This window comes from Esox lucius, chromosome 18 (assembly GCF_011004845.1).
Source record: "Esox lucius isolate fEsoLuc1 chromosome 18, fEsoLuc1.pri, whole genome shotgun sequence".
NCBI lineage: Eukaryota > Metazoa > Chordata > Actinopteri > Esociformes > Esocidae > Esox > Esox lucius.
The window spans coordinates 247,041-273,185 of record NC_047586.1 but is presented as its reverse complement, the minus strand read 5'-3'; the positions used below and the strand labels follow the sequence as shown (position 1 = coordinate 273,185).

Sequence of the window (26,145 nt, the reverse complement as noted above, 5' to 3'; positions counted from 1 at the left end):
GCAGGAGACAGGGAAAATGTAGAAAATGCATTCCTTATATCTACAAGGATTTATAGTGGAGAAGGAGAACTGACCCTACTCCCCCAGCACAAGAATATAGCAGCGTAAGACCTTGGGGCTGAGATTGGATGAACTAAGACATTGATGTCACATTATTATCTAATTACCAATTTTACCAGTTTAGCTAATGTTTATGTGCAATATATGGGAAGCACTTGTAAATAACCTGGCATGGGATCAAACAAAGCCTCGGACGTCATTCATCACCTGATCCTACATCTGGATGGTAGACTAAAAGCTGGACTTAAACATTCATAAAATATGTGGATCCAATGCTTGATTTAAGATGTGATATTAAGAACTGATGAGCTAATATTCCTGAAGTAGAAATGACAATTGCTGTTTTTCCAGTGTTTTAAGCAAAACAATATATGAAAAAGTAAACATTGGGACTGAAATTGGGCTTTCAAAAACCACTATGTCCATCCACAGATCTACTCTGAGTTATCAGTCAGCTGATGTCCCTACCACAGTTGTAAGACAATTCTAACAATAGTCTACGGTATTGTGGATACCCCTTTGTTTTTGATAAGGAATGTGTAGCAGAAACATTTTGACATTCACTTGATAATTAGGCGGTAGACTAATTTAGTTTCATGTTTTAAAGCATGGTTGGAAAGCGCAATGTCTTTAAAAAAACCAACAGATGGTTGCATGAGGCCCGAGGCTTCAAACATCATCAGTCATGTGATATTGTTGCTCGGGTTTTAAGCCTCGGCCCTTTCGCTTCCAGCAGACTGGGCTGATATTTTGAAGTAAGCCTCAATACGTCCGCTTCAAGTGTCCTGTCACTATTGTACACTCACCTAAAGGATTATTAAAAACACCTATTCAATTTCTCATTAATGCAATTATCTAATCAACCGATCACATGGCAGTTGCTTCAATGCATTTAGGGGTGTGGTCCTGGTCAAGACAATCTCCTGAACTCCAAACTGAACGTCAGAATGGAAAAGAAAGGTGATTTAAGCAATTTTGAGCGTGGCATGGTTGTTGGTGCCAGACGGGCCGGTCTGAGTATTTCACAATCTGCTCAGTGACTGGAATTTTCACGCACAACCATTTCTAGGGTTTACAAAGAATGGTGTGAAAAGGGAAAAACATCCAGTATGTGGCAGTCATGTGGGTGAAAATGCCTTGTTGATGCTAGAGGTCAGAGGAGAATGGGCCGACTGATTCAAGCTGATAGAAGAGCAACTTGGACTGAAATAACCACTTGTTACAACCGAGGTATGCAGCAAAGCATTTGTGAAGCCACAACACGCACAACCTTGAGGCGGATGGGCTACAACAGCAGAAGACCCCACCGGGTACCACTCATCTCCACTACAAATAGGAAAAAGAGGCTACAATTTGCACCAGCTCACCAAAATTGGACAGTTGAAGACTGGAAGAATGTTGCCTGGTCTGATGAGTCTCGATTTCTGTTGAGACATTCAGATGGTAGAGTCAGAATTTGGCGTAAACAGAATGAGAACATGGATCCATCATCCCTTGTTACTACTGGGCTGGTGGTGGTGGTGTAATGGTGTGGGGGATGTTTTCTTGGCACACTTTAGGCCCCTTAGTGCCAATTGGGCATAGTTTAAATGCCACGGCCTACCTGAGCATTGTTTCTGACCATGTCCATCCCTTTATGACCACCATGTACCCATCCTCTGATGGCTACTTCCAGCAGGATAATGCACCATGTCACAAAGCTCGAATTATTTCAAATTGGTTTCTTGAACATGACAATGAGTTCACTGTACTGAAATGGCCCCCACAGTCACCAGATCTCAACCCAATAGAGCATCTTTGGGATATGGTGGAACGGGAGCTTCGTGCCCTGGATGTGCATCCCACCAATCTCCATCAACTGCAAAATGCTATCCTATCAATATGGGCCAACATTTCTAAAGAATGCTTTCAGCACCTTGTTGAATCAATGCCACGTAGAATAAAGGAAGTTCTGAAGGCGAAAAAGGGTCAAACACAGTATTAGTATGGTGTTCCTAATAATCCTTTAGGTGAATGTATTATGTAACATGCTTTTATGTGAAGCACATTGAGTCTGCCGCGTGTATGAAATTGTGCTACACAAATAAAGTTGCCATGCCTTAATAACTGACCTTGGAATAAAAGAAACTTAGAAGCCAATAATATCTCTTAATAAGTGGATTGGATTTTTGTCATATCTAAAGATTTTCGGGTGCTGATGTTCTTCTGGTATAAAACCCCTGAGAATATATAAAATGTTATGTTCTTTAAAGTTACTACACATTCGATTTTGACGAATTTCACAGCAAATCACAACCCTGTTGGGTTAGCTACACTCCATCCTTCTACTATTATTCTACACACGGTATATTATATGAACATAAAAAAAAATGCACAATCATCAATAAATAAGCAATCACATTTTTGCACCTTGGACTGATGCATGCAGCAATGTATTTCCTGAGAGTAGATTAGCGGTTTCAAATAAGGACACTCAACTATCTGAAAACGAGGCCCATTAAACTATAAAGATTTGTGAATTCATGACTGCCAGTTTTGCCGTGAAGTAGGGATTGGAGTGTCTTTGACTGGCTGATTGACCTCCTGGCTGATTGACCTCTTGGCTGATTGACCTCCTGGCTGATTGACCTCTTGGCTGATTGACCTCTTGGCTGATTGACCTCTGGGCTGATTGACCACTTTGGCTAACTGGTTGGCTGGATTCCGGACCATTTGACCGACTTGCTGGCTGGCTAACTGACTGATTACATGATTAGTTGACTGATTATACCATTGCTTGTCAAATGGCCTGTTTCTCTTCATACATGTTTATCTGCTTTGTTCTGGTCTGGTCACAGAGTTGATATTTGGCTTAGGTCAAATAAAGTTGGAAAATAATTTATATCAAGAATGAGGTGATTGTTGTGTTTGGCTCACAGTCAGATGATTACGCAGTTTCTGTATAAATGATCTCAAGAATCTGGCCTTCAGTATATTTCCACAGTCCTGAATATTCTTTTCATTTCTATTTTACACAATTCTGGATAAAAAGATGAGCAGTGTCAAAATAGAAGAGTACTTTTCTTGGCTTTGGTTGGGGCTTTGTGGGTCCATCGGATGTGATGTTCAGTGAGTGTCCTAAATGTCTGTTGTCATTAAGTGTCCCATTGCCAACACTGGTAATGCCAGTGTTGACACCACTGGCATTACCATATTTGTAGTCTGGCCCTCCCCTCAGGGTTTTCTACACTACTCAATCAATCAAATTTATTTATAAAGACCTTTACAACAGCAGTTGTCACAAAGTGCTTTACAGAGACACCCGACCTTAAACCCCAAGGAGCAAACAACAGTAGTGTTGGATTTCAGTGGCTGGGAAAAACTCCCTAAGAAGGCCGAATTTTAGGAAGAAACCTAGAGAGGACCCAAGCTCAGAGGGTTGACCAGTCCTCTTCTGGCTGTGCCAGGTGAGATATTAAGAGTCCAATTAGAATAATAAATACATTTCTCTGGGCTAAATCCAGAGTCTATTTGATTCTAGACTAGGTCAAAAGTATGACCAGGTGGACAAGGACAGGGACAGCAACGGGCCCCCCAAACCAGGTACTCCGCAGGTGTGGACCAGGACCTCATCTCCTCCTAAAATTTAAAACTGGAGGAGACTGAGAAAAGTTAGAAAGTGCATTCCTCATAACCCCCAGCACAATAATATAGCAGCGTAACACCTTGGAACTGAGACGGGGGGATCCGGCAACACTGTGGCCCTACCCAGGGGAGGCCCCGGACAGGGCCCAATGAGCAGGAAATCAATCCACCCACATTGCCAGGCATCAACCAAAGGGACGCCCACCAACCGCAACCCCCCTGAAAGAGGGCCGAGTATTGCCAGCAGCATACAGCCCAATTGCACAAGTGTGCAACAGAGAGACAACAACAAGCCAGTGACTCTTCCCCCAAAAGGCATTGGAGGGAGGGCATCCCAGTGGCGACGAGAGCCCACCTGGCAAGACAGCAAGGGTGGACAGTATCAAGCCAATGAATGATTCAAGTGAATGATAATGTGTGTACTATAAATCCCTTTGGATAACAATGTCAACTAAATGACTAAAATATACATGTGATTGTCTTACAGAGCAAATGTTACGGCAGATATTGGACAAGAAAGATAGAAAGGCAAAATAAATATATAATGGTTTAAACTGACTGTGTGTGTGTGTATGTGTGTTACAGTGAAAGCAAGAAAGGCCAAATGAAAGAGTTAAGAGAACTGTTGTCACCTTTAGATTTTTAACTTAGAAATGAGTTAACTACCAGAGTCCTGGGTCAGGTATTAACTGTGCCAAAACCTTCAGGGAATCAGGGAAGGAGGTAAGGAGGGAAGTATGGAATCAGGCAGAGATGGGGACAAGTCACACATGGTCAAATCCAAGTCTTAACCATCAAGTCTCGAGTCAAGTCTCAAGTCACAGTTCAGATAAATCAAGCAAGTCAAGTCAAGTCAAGGGTTTACCCTAAGCAAGTCAAGTTGAGTCCTTATAAGTTTCAAGTCAAGTCAAGTCAAGGGTTTACCCTAAGCAAGTCAAGTCGAGTCCTTATAAGTTTCAAGTCAAGTCACAGTACTAAAGAGATGAACACACACACACTGTCCTCTGTTTCTGACGTGCGCTCGGTGCGAAGCTCGATTTCAAAATCAAATATTTTTCTCCTCCGCGGACCAATTTTTTGGGGGGACGAAGCGGAGGGATCTTGAATCAGCCTGAAGGGATTGTATTCGCTATAACAACCGCCTCGCTATACCTTATCCCGCTTATTACATGGCTACCTACCAAATAAATCAATAATTTGACACAAAATATTGATTTCAAAAGGAATTTATTGATTTAAAAACGATTGTATTGCTTCCTCTAAAGAAAATAGTCCGTTCCGTCTCTGGTTAGAATCCTGCTGCGTCCATAGCAACGCGCTGTTTTTCATGGCAACGGTCTGTTATCAAGAAATAACACGCATTCTGCACTGGAATTCAGGCAATCCATGTAATAAGGGCTTATAATAACAACCTTATAAACTAATTATTGTGACTGAAAAACTGCCTAATATGTAATTACGCTGTAATTATTCTTGATTGTATGAGTAAAAAAATAAACCTCTTCGAAATGTTTAGGTGCTAGTAATCACATCGGCGCCTCCATGTTAGCCTTTCATGCAGTAAAGTTAACTGTTATGGTGTAAGCACAATGCTTTTTAGTTTCCACACGCAGTCCACAAACACTTGAAAATGCCCACATTTAATACAGACATTATAGCCTACGTGTAATAATATACATGCCCGCTCATTTTAAGATGCCCATCAACATTAAAATTCAGGCTATGCCACTGTTATAGTCAAATTCCCTTACATCTATTTACCAGACATATTCAGTAATGATAATGGTCACATTTCTAACAAGAAAAAAATAAAAACATAATATGCAACCAAGGCCAAATTATGACAAACAAAAGATTCATTAATTACATTAGTAACTTAATCGTTATAGATCTTAGTGAAACTGAATATAAAGAGATTACTTTCTTACCTTTCCTTGTGGTTCATTGTTGTTGTCGTGTCAGATACTCTTGTGTTGCATATTTTGCATCTGGCAAATCTTTTTTTATTCACACGGTCCAGTTCAAAGTCCTTGTATCCATACGATACTATTTGAGCTCGACTAACGTTACTGTCTGCCATGTTTGGCGCGGTTTGAATTGTGCAGCGTTAAAGGCACATACGCTGATAAGTGGTGCTGATGTCACAACATACAAAATAATTTTATTGCTGTTTGTTTATTATAAGTTCAAGTCATTGTCGAGTCTTCCACTTCAAGTCAAGTCAAGTCTCAAGTAACTTGTTCTCAAGTCAAAGTCAAGTCATGTCATTTTCATACTTTAATCAAGCAAGTCACAAGTCCTGAAAATTGTGAAGTCATGTGAAAAAAAAAAGCAATACAGTTCATATTGGCTATTTGTGGTGGAGGTAAACTTAATAAGAAATGTTAGTCAGTTTTACACAATCCTCAGTGAAGTCCAGCGACTGCTGATACGTGTAATGCCATCGCGTAGTGGTTGAAGACAGTTCCTCTCATGTGGAAGACCTAAGTTTGAATCTATTGAGAGAAATGACATTTATTAATTATTCCTGGTAGATTCCACGGTTCTCACGTCTTTTCATCAAGTGAAAAGACGAGAGTTAATTATTTTCACCTTTATTGATAGATATTGTATAAATGCCATTACAAATGAAGGAAAAAAGTATGTTGTTTTGCCATGAAAGAAAAAAACAAGATCTTATGCCATGAAATGAAATAGCTTTGGCAGTCTCGCTAGCAATATCCCAATTCTTATGACTATTCCAGTAAGTTAGTAGATATCGGTAAAACTTATTACTGGATAATCCGCTGTTAAAATTGCCAGTGGCAAACGCCATACATAGCCGCTATTTGTGGTGGAAGTAAACTTAGTAAGAAACGTTAGTCAGTTTAACTGTATCAATGTCATTCACAAATGGTCAATTAACTATTAAAACGGCCAGTGGCAAAAGAGGATTCATTCAGGATAGAGACAAGAGGCTATACTGACACCCAGCAAATGTGCAGCTTTGTGGTGTAGTGGCAAAATGTTCTATTGCGGGCCGGCTGAACTAGGCTTGCCTGCTTTCTTGTTATACTATATTTTATAAAAGGTTTTTTTACTATATTTTGTATATGTTTTTATACTATGTCTGTTTTCGGTTTGTGGGAATGTATTTATGTTGTTGCACAGTATGTGCTGTAAATCTCTCCTAAAATTAAGTAGTCTGAACCTCGCATTGTTCTCTATCTGACAAATTAACAAAAAATAAATGGTTGTCTTGATCTCTCATGGGAACAATAAAGCCTAGCGTCCTGTGGCTTACCTGAGCCCAGAACAAACAAGGAACAGAGAGAAGGACATGGGGAGAAGGGGGAAGGGAAAATGAGAGCATGGGAGGAGAAGAGGGGAAAGGAGACAGAGATGGGGAGGAGGAGGTGGGAGAAAAGGAGGAAAAAGGGAAAGGAGCTAGGCTAATAACAAAGATACAGAGATAGCTGGATGGGTAGACCAGCAGTAAACCATGTCTATGACTTCGCTTAGCCTGAAGTTTGGTTGTCCCTTGTAAGGATTACATTTGAGATCTGTACATTTAAACCGTAGCTAAAAATGATTCCCAGGGTTGAGGGTCTGATTGAGGATCTGTTTGGCCTTTATTATCATCGATGAGCAATATTAGAATATAATCTGACATATTATGGACACCATGGTTGAATTATGACTACATTAATTCCATGTATTTACAGGGCGTGTTATACCACAAACAAGGAAAATGCTATTAACATCATGTAGGCTAATACGTTGCAAAATCGGCAGTGTATCAAATACTTGTTCTCCCCACTGTATGTGGAATGTACATAGAAAATGACCAGAGCATATAACGTGTTCATGTGATAATTGTGATCAATAGAGGGATTATCTGTTTCCGGAGGGAGTCTTTCCTTAACTGGTAATAGCTGGAGGGGGGTGGGCCTCCAGCTATTACCAAAGTCATGTGCTTTAATAATATACAAACAATCTTGTTTCTGTCCCAGAAAGATGTTTGAGGCAATTCAGTTGTTGAGTAATTTTGTTCATATAGTCATAACTTTAGTGTGAGAAACCCTTCTCTCTCCCTCAGTCAGACAGTCTCTCCCTCACTCCCTCTTTGTCAGTCTCTCTTCCTGTTTCTCTCTCTAAGACTGCCTCTCAGTCAGACTCTCCCTTTTTCTTCCTCTCTATCAGTCTCTCTCATCTGGTAATTCTCTCTCGCACGTTGCAATCCTCCACCTCTTCCCAAACTCCATCCATACTCGCTTTTAGTTTCTGTCCAAACGGAATACTGATTCTAAACAGTCAAACATTTTGGCTTTGCCAAGTTAGGTTTATTGAAGAAACACCAACATCCCCATGGTCTGGTTGTGAATGATCAAGTAAGGAGGCTCATTCCTTAATCCTTCATGTAACTCATGAATCAGGTTTCCTATTCTGATATAAAGAAATTACAGTCAATAATTCACATCACTTCATACATTTGTCTAAAGCCAAACAATAACTTATAGTCTGAGCCATGGGAAAATCTATGTTATGACCATCAGTGAGAGATGGGAGTATCAACGTTATGACCATCAGTTAGAGATGGGAGTATCAATGTTATGACCATCAGTGAGAGATGGGAGTATCAATGTTATGACCATCAGTGAGAGATGGGAGTATCAATGTTATGACCATCAGTGAGAGATGGCAACTACTCTCCTTATCAATCACCGCTGTCACTAAAATCCCTGCTGCAGTGTGTGCAAACCTGGTCAAGGAAACGTAAATACTTATGTCATGCAATAAAATGCAAATAAATTATAAATAAATCATACAATGTGATTTTCTGGATTTTTGTTTTAGATTCCGCCTCTCACAGTTGAAGTGTACCTATGATAAAAACTACAGACCTCGACATGCTTTGTAAGTAGGAAAACATGCAAAATCAGCAGTGTATCAAATACTTGTTCTCTCCACTGTAAGTGAGGAACTGTAAGCCCGCAAGCAGTCAAATGGACCTTATTCCTATTTCACATTTAAATATCAGGTCATTTTGTTTTAATTTAGTCAAGAAAATATTTTGTAACAAGTATGTTCTCACATCGACACATCACACACAAACACACCTACATAAACCAACACAAACCCTCCCCCACACACATGAATACACCCCACACACACACGTCACACACACACCACACACAAGTCACACACCCCCCACACACAAGTCACACAGGGTTTGAGTGTGTGTGTGTGTGTCTGTATGGGTGTATCCTGTGTGTGAGGGTTTGAGTGTGTGTGTGTCTGTATGGGTGTATCCTGTGTGTGAGGGTTTGAGTGTGTGTGTGTCTGTGTGTGTGTGTCTGTATGGGTGTATCCTGTGTGTGAGGGTTTGAGTGTGTGTGTGTCTGTATGGGTGTATCTTGTGTGTGAGGGTTTGAGTGTGTGTGTGTCTGTGTGTCTGTATGGGTGTATCCTGTGTGTGAGGGTTTGAGTGTGTGTGTGTGTGTGTGTCTGTATGGGTGTATCCTGTGTGTGAGGGTTTGAGTGTGTGTGTGTGTGTGTGTGTGTGTATGGTGTATCCTGTGTGTGAGGGTTTGAGTGTGCGTGTGTGTGTCTGTATGGGTGTATCCTGTGTGTGAGGGTTTGAATGTGTGTGTGTGTGTGTGTGTGTGTGTATGGTGTATCCTGTGTGTGAGGGTTTGAGTGTGCGTGTGTGTGTCTGTATGGGTGTATCCTGTGTGTGAGGGTTTGAGGGTGTGTGTGTGTGTGTGTGTGTATGGTGTATCCTGTGTGTGAGGGTTTGTGTGTGTGTGTGTGTGTGTGTGTGTGTGTGTGTGTGTATGGTGTATCCTGTGTGTGAGGGTTTGAGTGTGCGTGTGTGTGTGTCTGTGGCTGCATTCTATATTTGCTTTGTTGTTTTTAAATAATAAGTGATTCAATTACTATATTTTCTCCCATTTTCTTTTCACTGTACAGTCATTGTGTGTGTTCTTGAACTGTTGTGCTACACAAAGACTAATATCTGCCTATCTTTGTCTCTCTACCTTTATTTTTGTATTTTCTTCCATATTTCTCTTTTTTCTCCCTGACTTTTCTCTCTGTCACATTCTTTGTCCATCTCTCCCTGTAATTCCTGTCTCTCTTTCCTTTGTTCTGTTGTTCTCCAATAATTTTTGTATCCCCTTTCTCATCTTTATTTTTATTTCTTGTCTCTCTTTCTATCTCTTCTCTCTTTCTGTTTCTTGTCTCTCTTTCTGTTTCTTGTCTTCCCCTCAAGCCTCCTCTTTCTCTCTGACTCTCTATTTTCATTTTTATGTTGCTCTATCTCCCCTTTCTCTTACCATCTGACCTCCTCTTTGTACTTATTTCTCATTTTTTATCTCACCATCTGTTAATGTTCTTAGGAATTGCTGCAGACAGACTTTTTAGAACCTTGCTGCTGCGTTTTACGTGTCAGATAATTAATCATCAGTGACTCTTGGAAGAGAGACTTCTTAAAAACACAGAAACTCTAACATCTGGACCCAAACTTACACAAAAACTATGAGCTCAGAAGCAGTAGGGTTGAGGTGCATGTGTGAGCCTGTGTGTGTGCATGTGGGTGTGTATGACAGAGATGTGGAGTAATATTTTTGCTCAAAAGGAGCAGAGAATCATCATGCAACACTGAGTAGTAGAAGCTAAAAAGTGGGGGAGGTTTTCCTTTCTTTCCAAAAGAGTGTGTGTGGTGTGTGTGTGTGGTGTGTGTGGTGTGTGTGTGTGTGGTGTGTGTGTGGGTGTGTGTGTGTGTGTGGTGTGTGTGTGTGTGTGTGTGTGTGTGTGTGTGTAAAAAGGTTTGAGGAGAGTAATGAAATGGAAGAGGGTAGAGGGATGGAGGAAGGTAGAGAGATGGAGGGTAAAAGTATGGAGGAGGGTAGAATGATGGGGGGTAGGGGGAGGGAGGAGGGTAGAGGAGAGATGGAGGAGGGTAGAATGATGGGGGAGGGATGGAGGAGGGTAGAATGATGGGGGAGGGATGGAGGAGGGTAGAATGATGGGGGAGGGATGGAGGAGGGTAGAATGATGGGGGAGGGGTGGAGGAGGGTAGAATGATGGGGGAGGGATGGAGGAGGGTAGAATGATGGGGGAGGGATGGAGGAGGGTAGAATGATGGGGGAGGGATGGAGGAGGGTAGAATGATGGGGGAGGGATGGAGGAGGGTAGAATGATGGGGGAGGGGTGGAGGAGGGTAGAATGATGGGGGAGGGATGGAGGAGGGTAGAATGATGGGGGAGGGATGGAGGAGGGTAGAATGATGGGGGAGGGATGGAGGAGGGTAGAATGATGAGGGAGGGATGGAGGAGGGTAGAATGATGGGGGAGGGATGGAGGAGGGTAGAATGATGGGGGAGGGATGGAGGAGGGTAGAATGATGGGGGAGGGATGGAGGAGGGTAGAATGATGGGGGAGGGGTATTGGTTGAGATGTATTAGAATGCTCCTGTTTGTTGAAGCTGTCCTTGCTGATGTCATTACAAAAAGGCTTCCCTTAATTGATTCAACATTCAAAACAAAACTATAAATAATTTCCACAATTTGGACTTGAAATTACCTGCTCTGACAAAGATAAGGGAAACGCAAAAACAAATTAGTATTTTTACACCTTGTTTATTAAAGGTTGTATGAATAGAAATGTTCCAGTCTGGTAAAGCTGTTAGGGAGATGGAGCCAAGGGGAATGGCAGAGACCCTGGGAAAAAGGAAAGGGAGACTTCAAACTAAAAGGAACATTTTCCCAAAGCAATTAAAGGCCTATCTATTGTTGAAAGTTAATTTATCATTGACAGGTTCAATTGTTATCTTTGAAATGTTGACAAAACTTCTAGCTGCTGTCATGTTACGACTCCTACTCATTGTTACTTGTTCCACTGGGCCTTGCAATGCAAAAAGCACCAAAGCACACAGAGACATAGATAATGAGAGACGATGGGGAGACACCCGGTGAAAGAGGCCAAAATACATGAACATCACAAACGTGTTTCAAAAGTTTTCAGAAGCATCATAGTTAATGAATATGGATTTAAATCCACATGACAAGGATCATCGTTTAATGTAAAGGTTACTTTCTTTTCTATGCTTAAAACATTTACAAAACTAAATGAATCTGACTAAATGTATTGCACGGAAGGTCTTTCTGCAACATGTTGTATTCCAGCATATTTACTTTTTTTGGGTTTCATAAACATACCTGACAAAAGCAGATTCAAGGGCACAGTGGTGAGTTTGCAGGTGCTAAATGTCTAGTTTTAACAGGAATATACTGACCATTATGGTCCTACTTTACTCAAATGCATTTGCAATAGAAGAAAACAAAATGGTCACTGCTGTGTCAGCCAAAAAAATAAAGAAAAGCTTGGCTTCAATCTCTTCTGCTCACTTTCCATTGCAAATGCTGCAGGCATTCTCTCCTCTCTTCGTCTCACAGTTAGTCCTCCTCTCCTTCCCCATGCCTGACCGCAGCTATGTTTTGGATAGGACAACTAGGCAGTGCTTTCTTGGTGTTATAAAAAATGTCCACGGTTCGTAAGAAGGAAAGGAAAAGTACTGAAACTCATTTTGAAGGAAGTTGGCAAAGTCCAGCATAAAATGTCTTCCCCGTACAATGATGGATGTTTTAGTTGTAGGCCATGTGACAGGTTACAGAATTCATTGATGAATACAAATAACTTGAATGGTGCTATTCTAGTCCTTCACAGATAAGCAAACTGTCTCTGATGTCCTAATTCAAGTCACTTCCTTGTACGAGTTCACCTACACTACCCCCAGGCTTCAGTCAAACCCCCAGGCTTCAGTCAAACCCCCAGCCTTCAGTCAAACCCCCAGGCTTCAGTCAAACCCCCAGCCTTCAGTCAAACCCCCAGCCTTCAGTCAAACCCCCAGGCTTCAGTCAAACCCCCAGGCTTCAGTCAAACCCCCAGGATTCAGTCAAACCCCCAGCCTTCAGTCAAACCCCCAGGCTTCAGTCAAACCCCCAGGCTTCAGTCAGACCCCCAGGCTTCAGTCAGACCCCCAGGCTTCAGTCAAACCCCCAGGATTCAGTCAGACCCCCAGGCTTCAGTCAGACCCCCAGGCTTCAATCAAACACCCAGGCTTCAGTCAAACACCCAGGCTTCAGTCAGACCCCCAGGATTCAGTCAGACCCCCAGGCTTCAGTCAGACCCTCAGGCTTCAATCAAACACCCAGGCTTCAGTCAAACCCCCAGCCTCCCGTCAGACCCCCAGGCTTCAGTCAAATTCCCAGGCTTCAGTCAAACCCCCAAGCTTCAGTCAAACCCCCAGGATTCAGACAAACCCCCAGGTTCCTCAGCTGCATTTGCAGGACTTGACGATCATGTTGGAGAGCTGCTCTACTTTAGGGGTGCGTCCAGAGTAGTAGAGGATGGTGAGCGGCTCCAGGTCTTGTGGAACACAGCAAGGCGAGGCAGATGCCTCAGGGTTCAAGGTGTTGTACAGGCTCAGCAGCTACGGACGCACAGGAGGGACAAATCACTACAGTAGATGAAGTTGGTGAAGAAATTAAATGCTGAAATCAAATAGTTTTTCTGCCTTCATTTTTACTCTGTATTCTGATATGGAACTTGAAAGGTTGATTGAATATAAAACCACATCAGCTGTATGGTAGAAATATGCATACTAAGAAAATGTTGAGGGTATAGGTTAAAGGAAAAACATACAGTTGTGCTCAGTTGTAGAATTGGGGATTGCCCTCAACCATGTGTGGTGTGTGAGCTCCTCACCTAGGTGTGTGTGTGTGTGGTGTTTGAGCTTCTCACCTAGGTGTGTGTGTGTGTGTGTGGTGTTTGAGCTTCTCACCTAGGTGTGCGTGTGTGTGTGTATGTGTGTGTGTGGTGTTTGAGCTTCTCACCTAGGTGTGTGTGGTGTGAGCTCCTCACCTGTGAGAGTGTGTGTGGTGTGAGCTCCTCACCTGTGAGAGTGTGTGTGGTGTGAGCTCCTCACCTGTGAGTGTGTGTGTGGTGTGAGCTCCTCACCTGTGAGAGTGTGTGTGGTGTGAGCTCCTCACCTGTGAGAGTGTGTGTGGTGTGAGCTCCTCACCTGTGAGAGTGTGTGTGGTGTGAGCTCCTCACCTGTGAGTGTGTGGTGTCCGAGCTCCTCAGATAGGGACAGGGGCCAGAACAGTAATTGGCGAAGTATCCCTTGGGCTCATGGATCCACTTCCAGTCAAGGTCCCGACGAAAATCAATGTAAAGCCGACGGACACAGCAGTTCTCCTCAACAGTACTGTAGGAGATCACAACAAGTAATGAGGAACCTCTGCTTTTCAGAGGCAATTTGGATCAAATAAAAACACCTTCATTAAGTCTTCTGGTCAATTAGAATCTATTGATAAAAACAAGCAAATATTTTAAACTACAAAAAAGACTAGTCTGCCATGTTGCAGGGATCTGCTTCCATGGTTTTCAAACTGCTGTGTTTTCAAAGATCTTTGGAAAAGAACAAACTTCCACAATCTGCAATTGCTGCCCATTGCTATGAGGGAATACTGAACATTTCCCTGATTGCATAGTCTTCTTATGACAGTAATGCTAAAGAAACAATCACAGACATTTTGGATTGAGTCACATTGCAGGACGCTGTTTTCATTGCAGGTTAACTACAGAGACCTAAGGTAACAGTGCATAAGTCGTAGGGTCGGAGACCTGAGGTAACAGTCCATAAGTCGTAGGGTCGGAGACCTGAGGTAACAGTCCATAAGTCGTAGGGTCGGAGACCTGAGGTAACAGTCCATAAGTCATAGGGGTTGGAGACCTGACGTAACAGTCCATAGGTCGTAGGGTCGGAGACCTGAGGTAACAGTCCATAAGTCGTAGGGTCGGAGACCTGAGGTAACAGTCCATAGGTTGTGGGGTCGGAGACCTGAGGTAACAGTCCATAAGTCGTAGGGTCAGAGACCTGAGGTAACCGTGTACTTACGAAAAGCAGTAGTTGGTGTCAAGGGCCCGTTTGCGTCGGCGGGGTGCTGCGTCCAGGCGGTGAGGTGGGATCATCATTAGGATAAGGTGAGGAATATTCTGCTCTTTCTTCTTAAGATGACCCAGGTCCCAACGCCCCTGCTCTTCATGCTCTCCATCAACACCTGTAGTATGTCATACACAACACACAATGTACTAGTCCATTCTCTTGTCCTTTTCTTTCTTTTTCTTTCTTTCTTTCTGTCAGCAAGAAAGTACATTTCTTTTTTATTTGTATTTAAGAATTTAAGGATTAAATGTTTGAATAAAATGATATCGTAAACTATAAACAACGTGCAACCAAAATTCCAAGTTAGCATTAATTCTAAGGGAATTATATAATTGGTACCCCAAGGATGGTCATACTGTTTTCCAGGTGAGGTTTTCATATTGCTTATAAAAAAAAATTCTCTCCACACTTGTCTTTCATCCCATAGTTTTATGTGAATATTTAGCCACCATAAACTGACTGGGAGTTGGAATCTAATGCTTTTGTAAGGATTGGAGGTGAGCAGGACCCGAAGTGCGGACACGAAGTGTAACAAAATACTTTTAATGAAGGAATGGGTGGCAAGTAAACACAAGAAAACGTCAGGCAGGCAAAACCACGGACTGGTAGCAGGGACTGGCATAAAGGACGCACACCACACAATGACTGACAAAGGGCTAACAGAAGAGGGCAAACTATATAGGGAGCTAATGAGAACTAAACAACAAACAGGTAAAAACAAGGGCAAGTTCAGAACAAAAGACAAAAACAGAAGCACAAAACGAAAAGGAACCAAACAGAACCTAACAGCTTTTTGTCGTGCCAGACAGTTGACAGTCAACCCTTGACGCATTACATACTATTGTACATACATTACATACTATAGTACATACTGCAAGTACAGAACATAAAAAAAGTAGTATCTTAGACACTAGAGGACTTAATTATGTTTTCCTGGTCTGAACAGACAACTCAATAAAGAAAATGTTTACTAACCTTTAAACTTGACCTCCAGCACCTCGTTCACATTGTCGATGATGTCACCATTGGGGTTGAAGGTGTGGCAGGGACAATGAACACTGATCTCTAGACCCAGGTTGGTCTCTAAGACAGAGGAATTATATGAAAAATGAGGTCATCTTTACACATAAACTCAAAAAGTTAAAACAACTGAGATGCTGTCAAATTGTATCCTCTGGTTTCAATGTTATTGTGACAGTAAAATGTAAACCATATACAGCTCCGGAAAGAAAGAAGAGACCACTGCACCTTTTTCTATCCTTTCCAAAAAAGTTGCAAAGGAAGGTTTTGAGTGAGGAACAGAAGGGTTAAAATTAAGAGACCACTGCAAATTGAACGCTTTTGTTACTCACTCAAAACTTTCTCACTCAAAACAAAACATTATATTTGCAAATTCTTAAAATGTTTTATTATTAGCAATGTCTGTTTACCTCTGTACATAAGCCACTCCCGCACTGTCTCAGTCACGTCAAAGGAGATCCATTCTAGAGTGCCCTTAGTAAGGACATTCTTGGCTCCAATGAAGCGCTGTTTAGCAATGTGCTCATCTGGCCTCAAGATCTACAATATCAACGGTAAGACAGTTATACTGTATGGACAACACAACAGTCACAACACTGATCTAAATATTAACTGATGGGTTAGACCCAATATACCCTGAAGACCCAGACAACCCTGCAGACCCAGACAACCCTGCAGACCCTGATGACCCAGAATACCCTGCAGACCTTGAAGACCCAGAATACCCTGCAGACGCTAGGGACCCAGACAACCCTGAAGACCCAGAAGACCCTGCAGACCCAGAATACCCTGCAGACCCTGAAGACCCAGACAACCCTGCAGACCCAGAATACCCTGCAGACACAGACAACCCTGCAGACCCATTATACCTTGAAGACCCAGACAACCCTGCAGACCCAGAATACCCTGCAGACCCAGACAACCCTGCAGACCCAGAATACCCTGCAGACCCAGACAACCCTGCAGACCATGAATTCCATGAGCACATTCTCTATGCAGGAGGAGAAGGTTGGTCTGACGTCTGCCCACCACCATACCACACACAGTATGGTGTTACTGATTGAGTTACTGATTGAGGCTCCCTTCCTTAGTAAAAAGCAACCAAAAACCGATACGGCTTTTTAGCAACTGAAGATAAGTGAAATTAAATTGCATATCAAGTTTTCTTTGGCACTGTACCTACAAGGCGTCCCCTTGCCATACCTGTTTTCCACTTGCCTAAATTGTTTGACTTTTATCATTATTCAATGACAAGGCTGATGACCGATTAAATATCTGTTGTTTCGGGGCCTGTGGGTGCCCCACCTCAAAATTAAACTTTGGGCAAAACTGATACTGTTTTCAGGTGGAGCTGAAGATCTCTGACGGTACCTTTACACACCTGGTAGAGTTCCACCCTCTGTTCATTCCTATTGGCTGCAGAGTTAGGAAACCTGAGAGCACGGAACTCTGCTCGGAACAAGTTGGTGGAGTTCCTCTCCATTGCCGACACATTGAAACGAAACACTTTGGAGGTGATTCCTTTAGGACAGTAGGGAAGGTCATCTGGAAGTGAACATAGAAAAAATATGATAATTACAGAGTTTGAATATCTGAATGATCTGGCCTTTTAAGACTCACATACCCTGTACATCCTGAAGAGGACTGGACACATCCAAGCATCAGACCTAGTTATCCTTTTAAGTTGTATTTTAGTGAAATTTATAAGAAAGTGTTGAAGGACATTTTGCTGAACAAGCAGTAGTTTGGTTTCAAACTAACCCTGTTCACGGAAGGCAGATCCTAACCACTGGATCCCTCTGGGTTGTGCAACAAAGAAAGAGAGGTCTGGTTTTATTACAGTTAAATCTGCAAAGGAATGTTAGCTTTGTCAAAGTGAATACATGTCAGTGTTCATCTAACGCCTTTCCCAGACAGGCAAATGATACACTCATGAAAGTTATAATGTCCATTTTATATAGAATCACTTTGGAGAAGCAGCTGACTCAGTAGATGTATGGACAGCATGCTCCAATGGACACTCCTATTCTCTGTATGGATAGGTTGATTTAGCACCGACAGCTCTGTTAATAAGATTCATTTTCGGTAACTTACACCAGCAGCTCTTCTTCTATGAATGGACAACAGTGTTGAATCATTGCTACGTATTGCAGTCAGTGGCTCATAGTGTCTTTCTGACTTCTGAATGAACAACTTACACATGGCTGCTGGCATGGAATGTGATAATCTGCATCTGTTATCAGCTGGGTGAGATAACGACCAGGGGAAAAGGGCACATTTATTAAGTAAACTAGCATCCCTGTTTTACTTGGAGTGACTTCACCTCACTGGTATTCAGTGTATCAAAAAACCTGCTGTCCCAGTATGCTGTTGGCCACACACTATGCTCTAGACCAGACAAAACCAGACCCAGGGAAGACCAACACTCAGACCTTACAAAACCAAACCCAGACAAGACCAGGTCCTTACAAAACCAGACCCAAGCCCAGACCAGTTGAGACAAAACATGACCACACCCAAACCACACCCAGACCAAATCCTGATGCAGAAGATTTTCATTATTTTCCTTCATTTCTGTACTTAACCCTACCTAACCCTAACCCACTTACATTTAGCAGATACTCTTATCCAGAGAGACTTGCTGTATTGAGCCAAGTGATTTACAAGGACCTCACCCCCACTACTAGCCCTATTCCTCCACCCTGTCCCTCCTCTCTATCATCCCTTTCCTATTTCATCCCTTCTTTCCACTCCTCCCTCTTTGACCCATACCCTGCCTTCTGTTCCTTCAACCCTCCCCTCCTCTCCTCCCCCTTTACTCTGTCTAACCGTATGCCAGATATCCGTACCATTCTATAAAATTAGACTTTTCAAATAACCCTGTCTGTCTCATAACACAGCAATTTGCCTTTCTTAACTCTCCTTAACGTTCTGCCAAATTTGCACCTGTCAGGTATATTTGAGGCGGTAAAGAGAAAGGAATTAGATCAGGCAACAGTTTACTTAAGGCCTTTCAGCAGAGCAGTCAGGAGCTAATGCAGAAACAAGGTGATAGACGAAAGGACTGATGTCATTAAAGTGACAGACATTCTTCTGAAAGTTACAGTACTTCAGAACAGAAAGATATAGACAAGGCTCCATGAAAATGTAACCCTATTCCTTATTTAGTGCTCCTCTCAAAACACAGGGATTGCCTTTTGGGACACAGAAGGAGATGATGGCTTTTGGTGGATGGATGTGTAATGGACCATGTAATGATCACATCAGTGAGTGCTGTAACTTTCTGCCAGTTTGGGATTGACCTCAGTAGTTCCTCCCTCACCAGGCCAGTCTTTGGCAAAAGCCCCTCACAGGATACCAGTTATTTCACTCTCTCACCAGAACAGGCTTGACCCTCTAAACAAACACAGGAATACAGTCCTCTCAGTCTCTCACATCCCTCTAAAACACCTCGTGTGATTCACAGTCAATCCCTGGGAATAGTAAAGGCTTTCAACTGTTCTAGAATGACGGAACTGTCTTACAACAGTGGAAGATGTACATAATATAGCCAGAAGGAACCTCTTAAGACCTTTCCCATACAAGCCTCCTGGACCCTTCCATTGAGACTACATCTATGTTATCCCAGGCACAGCCATCCTGTAATTGTCCGTCCTTTGGCCAAAGTTGCTCCAGCCTGGGTTGTCCCTCCTTCTGCCTAAGTTTCTCCAGCCTGGGTTGTCCCTCCTTCTGCCTAAGTTGCTCCAGCCTGGGTTGTCCCTCCTTTGGCCTAAGTTGCTCCAGCCTGGGTTGTCCCTCCTTTGGCCTAAGTTGCTTCAGCCTGGGTTGTCCCTCCTTTGGCCTAAGTTGCTCCAGCCTGGGTTGTCCCTCCTTTGGCCTAAGTTGCTTCAGCCTGGGTTGTCCCTCCTTTGGCCTAAGTTGCTCCAGCCTGGGTTGTCCCTCCTTTGGCCTAAGTTGCTTCAGCCTGGGTTGTCCCTCCTTTGGCCTAAGTTGCTCCAGCCTGGGTTGTCCATCCTTTGGCCTAAGTTGCTTCAGCCTGGATTGTCCCTCCTTTGGCCTAAGTTGCCAAAAGAATGTTATAGGCTCAATGCTTGAGGTGGGGGATGTTCCTGCCACTTCTCCCCTTAGAGGGAAGAATCACTGCAAATCATTACAAAGTTATCACCTTCATCCTATAATGAAATATTTCTATCCTGGTGGGTTTGGTGTCTTCCAGGAAGACAATGCCCCCATCCACAGGGCTCGAGGGGTCAATGAAAGGTTTGAGAGTATGAAGATGATGTGAATCATATGCTGTAGCATACCCAGTCACCCAATCGAAACCCAACAGAACACCAATGGGAGATTTCAAACCTACATGTTTGACAGAATTCCCCACCACCACCATCATCAAAACACTGCATGGGGGAATATCTTTTGGAAGAACATTGTTCCATCCCTCCAGTAGAGTCACAGAGACTCGTAGAATATATTTTGGAAGAACGGTGTTCCATCCCTCCAGTAGAGTCTCAGAGACTCATATAATCTATACTAATAAGTATCCAGGCTGTGCTGGCAGCTACAGGAGGCTCAACCCCGTACTGAGACACTTTATGTTGGTTTTCCTTTAATTTGTCGCCTGTCATTATATGCAGTGCCCTCATATGTAATGAGACAATTAAGTTAAAAAATTATATTTTTGCTGAATACTCAAATCATATGACTTATGCGACTAAAAGATGAATATGAGGCAAAAGTACAGAATGTCACCATTTATTTCTGTCAGTTTCAACCATTATATGTTTTACTAGCTAGGTATATCAGCACTGCCAGACATCCACCCCCCTATTTCATGGGACTATAAGAATTTGAATATTTGTCTCACAGGTGTTTGTAACAGATCAGGTGTTTCCTGTTGCTGTTAATGTGTAGTCTCAGTTCTAGGCTTTGCTTTTGCCTTTGGAGTCTGTGTTTGATTTCAGTAGGCATAGTCCAACATGAAATCTATAGAGCTGTCTATGAAAGAAAAGCCAGTGATTTGGATGGTAAAAGAAAAGAGGAACTCAAATAGAACAATAGCCATATCAACAGTTTGGAATTTTCTGTGACAAATGGTACCACTGGTGTCTTAAGCAATCAGCAATTGCCAGGTTGGTCAAAGAAAACCATAACATTCGATAACAGATGAATAACCAGGTCTGTGAAAAACAACCTCCAGAATGCTGGGATGAAAGTGTCACAATATATTGTTCTCAGCAGAATTGCAAAAGCTACACTGCAAAATGCAAACATCTGATTGGCCCCAAAAACAGAAAGGACCAATTAGTATTTTCAAAAAATTACAGAGATCAGACAGTATCGTTTTGGAACAGAATTTTTTGAACTGATGACATGAAGTTGAACCTGTATTAAAGAGATGGGATGCCAAAATTGTGGGGAAAAAGGGAGTTGCAGATAATCCAGAACAAATCTCTGGAGCATGATGGAGGTAGTGTCTGTGTGGAGGTAATGTCAGGGTGGAGGTAGTGTCAGAGTTCAGGTAGTGCCAGGATGGAGGTGGTATCAGGGTGGACATAGTGTCAGGATGGAAGTGGTGTCAGGGTGGACATAGTGTCAGGATGGAGGTAGTGTCAGGGTGGAGGTAGTGTCAGGATGGACATAGTGTCAGGATGGAGGTAGTGTCAGGATGGACGTAGTGTCAGGATGAAGGTAGTTTCAGGGTGGACATAGTGTCAGGATGGACGTAGTTTCAGGGTGGACATAGTGCCAGGATGGAGGTGGTGTCAGGGTGGACATAGTGCCAGGATGGAGGTGGTGTCAGGGTGGACATAGTTTCAGGATGGAGGTAGTGTCAGGGTGGAGGTAGTGTCAGGATGGACGTAGTGTCAGGATGGACGTAGTGTCAGGATGGAGGTAGTGTCAGGGTGGACATAGTGTCAGGATGGACGTAGTGTCAGGATGGGGGTAGTGTCAGGGTGGACGTAGTGTCAGGATGGAGGTAGTGTCAGGGTGGAGGTTGTGTCAGGGTGGAGGTGGTGTCAGGGTGGACATAGTGTCAGGATGGAGGTAGTGTCAGGGTGGAGGTTGTGTCAAGGTGGAGGTAGTCTCATGGTGCAGCTAGTGTCAGGGTGGAGGTAGTGTCAGGTGAAAGTCCTGTTATTCTTAGTTGGTAAAACATGTGTGTTGAGACAGACTGAAATAAAAAGATGCCATTCTGTACTTTAGACTCATGATATGTTTTATTTGTGTGTTCATCTGCTTTGAGTGTACAGCAAGAATAGACATTTTGACTTCACTGACCCAATACTTAAGGAGGGCATGTGGGTTCCATGTTTATCTTCAGGAGTTAGACCCAGTGCATGCTGTGAAAGGCTGTTACTGTTATGTCTGCAGCACTTAGGCTGATCCAACACAGAGTTATATGGCAGAGAGGGAGTTTTTAAAAGAACCGTGATGCAATGGACTTGGCATTCACCTACAAGACATTCTTCCAATTCTTACACCCTTAAAAATGCTCAGCCTGTCCGTTCAATGTAATTTCAATGCAAACAAGCTATATTAATATGGGACAGCGTCAGCATGTAAATCTGTAATTAATAGTCAATTTTTAATAGTGAATTTTTTTTTGATGTTGAATATTGAACTATTTAGAAAAACAAACTTGCATTGTAACACTCTTTTCACGCTGCCTTACTTATAAGGGACTTTTTCCACTTTCTCACTCCTGTTTATCCACACTCCCCGTTTCTCTCTCACTAATACTCTCTCATTCTGTCCATCTCTCCTGTCTTAACAAAAATTATGACTCGAACATAATCTGGCTTAAATTCCCATAAAGATGGAGAAGAGCCTGTTATAACGTGGTTATGGACCACAGCAAATATTTTATTATAAACTTATGTCCTAGTATTCACCCAATGCTACCAACTGGTATTTTAGGACAGTTTCAACAATGATATTTAGGCCATCTTGTAAGCATTGTTGTGGGTAGTTAATGGCCAGTTGAACTGAAACCATTGTGTATCTGTAAATGTAAGCAGTGCAGTAATGGTAATGTAAATGTAAGCAGCCCTATATACAGAGTAGTGGTCTATATACAGAGTAGTAGTCTATATACAGAGTAGTAGTCTATATACAGAGTAATGCCCTATATACAGAGTAGTAGTCTATATACAGAGTAGTGGTCTATATACAGAGTAGTAGTCTATATACAGAGTAGTAGTCTATATACAGAGTAATGCCCTATATACAGAGTAGTAGTCTATATACAGAGTAGTGGTCTATATACAGAGTAGTAGGCTATATACAGAGTAGTAGTCTATATACAGAGTAGTAGTCTATATACAGAGTAATGCCCTATATACAGAGTAGTAGTCTATATACAGAGTAATGCCCTATATACAGAGTAGTAGTCTATATACAGAGTAATGACCTATATACAGAGTAGTAGTCGATATACAGAGTAATGACCTATATACAGAGTAATGCCCTATATACAGAGTAGTGCCCTATATACAGTAGTAGTCTATATACAGGGCAGATGTCCCTCTCATTTGGCTGAAACGGAAACAGACCCATCTGGGGAGAGAGACTGGCTCCATGGAGAACTGAAGGGGGATGGGTGAGGGAGTGTGGGAGGGAGGAGAGACTTTCCTCTGTATTTCAACAGGTTGTAGGGAGAGCTGAGGCAACATCCCAATTTACCACAGCTGTTATCTCCTTCAGCTCTGAACAAGCATGGTAAAAACAGTTTTTACAGTTACCAAGTCACTTGGAATGTACTGAATGCACCCCCCCCCCCCCCCCCAAGTCCTCTTCTGATTAATTCCCTTGTTGCGGATTTATCAACCAGGTTTAGTTGTGTATTTGAGCACTTTGTAAGGCCCACGATCATGATTTGGAACCATCATCTACAATTCTACTGAGCTTTCATGTTGTATCAGAACAAACACTATAAGAATATTTTTTGTTTTTTAAACTGGAATTTAATAGGGCGCAATTCTCAAGTTTTCTACTACACTTTCATGTAGGACATATGAATCATATAGGATGGTTCCAAAATAGAGAATGCTGATGGCTTTCGCAAGACAAATTAGCAGTCCAGACAAACTGATACAATCTTCTTTCATTCAGGATAGGCTTAAAATAATAGTGATTATACGCCAGTATCTGAAGTTACGCATTTGGCACGCTCTCCATCAATTGAACATGTGTGCAACCGATTGCCATTGAAAAACATTCCACAACAATTCAAGAGCCAAGCAACCAAAACAGTGAACGTGAATAATACAAAAACGTTACGTACTGTTTTCAGGCGTTCCATGGACCATGTTAAATTTGTATATCTCTTTGGCGTAATATTCGGTCTCCGTATTGTCCTGGCCGCAACTCAGATGCCGGTGTCTACCCAGCTCTTCAAGCAGCTCCCGTGTGCTGTTATAAAGGGCCTGGATCTGGTAGGGGACCTGGTTGGGTCCAAGGGAATGTGGTGGACTGGTCAAACGAAGCTTGCTCATTATCTGACCTCGTATCGCCTCGACCCTTTTCCTCTTCACATGATCGATATCCACCGTGGCGCATGTTGAGAGAGACAGGCTTGTTGTCGCAAAGTTTAGGAGGTGGACAAACAGAAGAACTTTACCCAGATTCATTTTATAGTTCCTCTCTGCTGCATTTGGTTTGGCTCTTCAATTGATAACGGATAGAAGTATTCACATGTGGTAATTTCAAAGTCTAGTCAAATGGTGTAAAAATCCCACTTAAAAATAATGTAAGATGACCCCGCTAAACTATTTTCTGCTTACTTGAAAAAATCTGCTTACTTTGTTTTGTCTTTATGCACGTAAGTCCTCTTCGGAGGAATTCCCTTGTTGCTGATTTATCATCCAGGTTTAGTTATGTATTCGCCCATCAGACATCATTCGATTAGCCGTTCAAAACGAATGAATCCCCCAGCACACGTAAACCTAAAATCTACCCACTGGAATAACGGTTTCCATTTAAGAGTAAGCAAACGTCTTTAGGAATTTTACTTTTCTTTCTCATTCTTGTTTTCAACTCTTTTCTTTTACATTGTTCTCCTCACAACTCTGCATCATTCGTTTTTTCTTTTTCTTTCTCATCAACAACTGTGTGCTGCGCGCGACTTTGACCAGCGATTTTGCTTAGCTACCGTCACGTTGCGGAGCTATTGGCATTCAGCGTAAGATCAAGTTTATTTTATACTAAACTCTATGACGTTTGATGGAGGAGGGACCGGATTTTAATAAATTATAATTAAATTCAGATATTTATTAGTTTCACATCAAAATATATTCGCTTGTAGCAGATTTAGAAATAAATTAGCAGAATGTCATAATTTCTTACAAATGTTTAAAGGGGCACTGAATTAAATTACTTGGCTATTACTTCTATACACACTAAACGTGTTTCAGTAGGTTTCTTTAGCTGTCCCCGCAGAAACATAATTTTGTTTTTCAGGTAGAAAAACTTTTGTTCAAGCTAAAAAAAAATATTGTTGGTAAACGTTTCTACATAGAACCAAAAATATTTTACATGTAACCAAGTGTTGTACTGGGACCAAAATAACCTAAAAAGTGGTTGCACATTATTGAAAGAGTTCCCCACAAGGACAGGCATTAAACTAAAATTTAAATCCTTAGTTAGTTAGTCTTAGTCTTACTATTTAGTACACAGCATTTCAAGCAAGCAGGACAGAAATTCAGACAAAACTTTTGAATTGGCTTTTGGGAGGCAGATATTGACATTGAGAAAAAGGTTTCTGAAACCAACCATCAGTGACCTCTTCCTGGATAAAGAAAAATGCAGAATCAGCAACTCCAAAGACCTAGGGAATGAAGCTGACACCATCAACAGCTGCCTTTCTGATAAAGTTGATGGTTCTCCCTCTAGTGGAAAATCAAAGCTACTGTAAATTACTAAACATGTACACTGTTACAAAAAATGAAGGGAACACTTAAATCACCCATTGAGTCTTGATGAAGAAAATACATTAAAGATCAAAATCTGTAATTAATTGAGGAAAAAATTACGTAACAACGGTCAATTGAAACTAAAATCACGGTTGAGGGCTGGATTTAAACTCACACCGAAAATCTAAGTAGACAATTGAAATAACAGGCTGTTCCAACTTTGCGTGAATTTCATCACGGCAACTCATAATGTGACTCAGTAGTGTGTATGGCCCCCATGTATGTATGCCCTCCCTACACCCTGAGCTCGTTAAGGAGTTGAGCTTGTCAGGGAGCGAAGCGGCAGGCTGGGCGTTGAGCTTGTCAGGGAGCGAAGCGGCAGGCTGGGCGTTGAGCTTGTCAGAGAGCGAGGCGGCAGGCTGGGCATCATTGCTGTTTCTCTCTTTTGTATTCTATGATGTGTCACAGTCCTCCCCACATGCGTCTGGGGTCAGAGCTGTTGTAGTAAGATTAATGTATCCCTGTATTCTCTTTTCGC

The 26,145-nt window shown here is 42.2% G+C and overlaps 1 protein-coding gene across 3 annotated transcripts; it reads right to left on the bottom strand.

The window, feature by feature from the left end:
* Positions 1–11,285: 11,285 nt before the first annotated feature.
* Positions 11,286–24,853, bottom strand: LOC105029941 (transforming growth factor beta-3 proprotein). Of its 3 annotated transcripts, XM_034287634.1 has the most exons (8): positions 23,981–24,077; positions 17,458–17,495; positions 17,078–17,241; positions 16,107–16,236; positions 15,652–15,759; positions 14,629–14,791; positions 13,782–13,935; positions 11,286–13,158 (listed from the first exon to the last, which is right to left on the bottom strand). In XM_034287634.1, exons 3-8 carry the CDS (start codon positions 17,177–17,179, stop codon positions 13,000–13,002), a joined length of 816 nt encoding a protein of 271 aa, XP_034143525.1. In that variant the 5' UTR covers positions 17,180–17,241; positions 17,458–17,495; positions 23,981–24,077; the 3' UTR covers positions 11,286–12,999. The 3 variants fall into 3 exon arrangements, with proteins under 3 accessions (XP_034143525.1, XP_034143524.1, XP_034143526.1); XM_034287633.1 differs by lacking the exon at positions 17,458–17,495 and having other exon boundaries at positions 23,981–24,853; XM_034287635.1 differs by lacking the exons at positions 17,458–17,495; positions 23,981–24,077 and adding an exon at positions 24,498–24,853.
* Positions 24,854–26,145: the final 1,292 nt, after the last annotated feature.

What these genes read in the sequence shown, in the direction of transcription:
- LOC105029941 (XM_034287633.1), bottom strand. Translation starts at nt 24,326, where the DNA reads ATGAATCTGGGTAAAGTTCTTCTGTTTGTCCACCTCCTAAACTTTGCG. An exon ending in AGAGGGTGGAACTCTACCAG is followed by an intron (nt 16,237 to 17,077) that starts GTGTGTAAAGGT and finishes TTGATATTGTAG; the next exon opens with ATCTTGAGGCCAGATGAGCA. An exon ending in CGGACACCACACACTCACAG is followed by an intron (nt 13,159 to 13,781) that starts GTGAGGAGCTCA and finishes GTGCGTCCGTAG; the next exon opens with CTGCTGAGCCTGTACAACAC.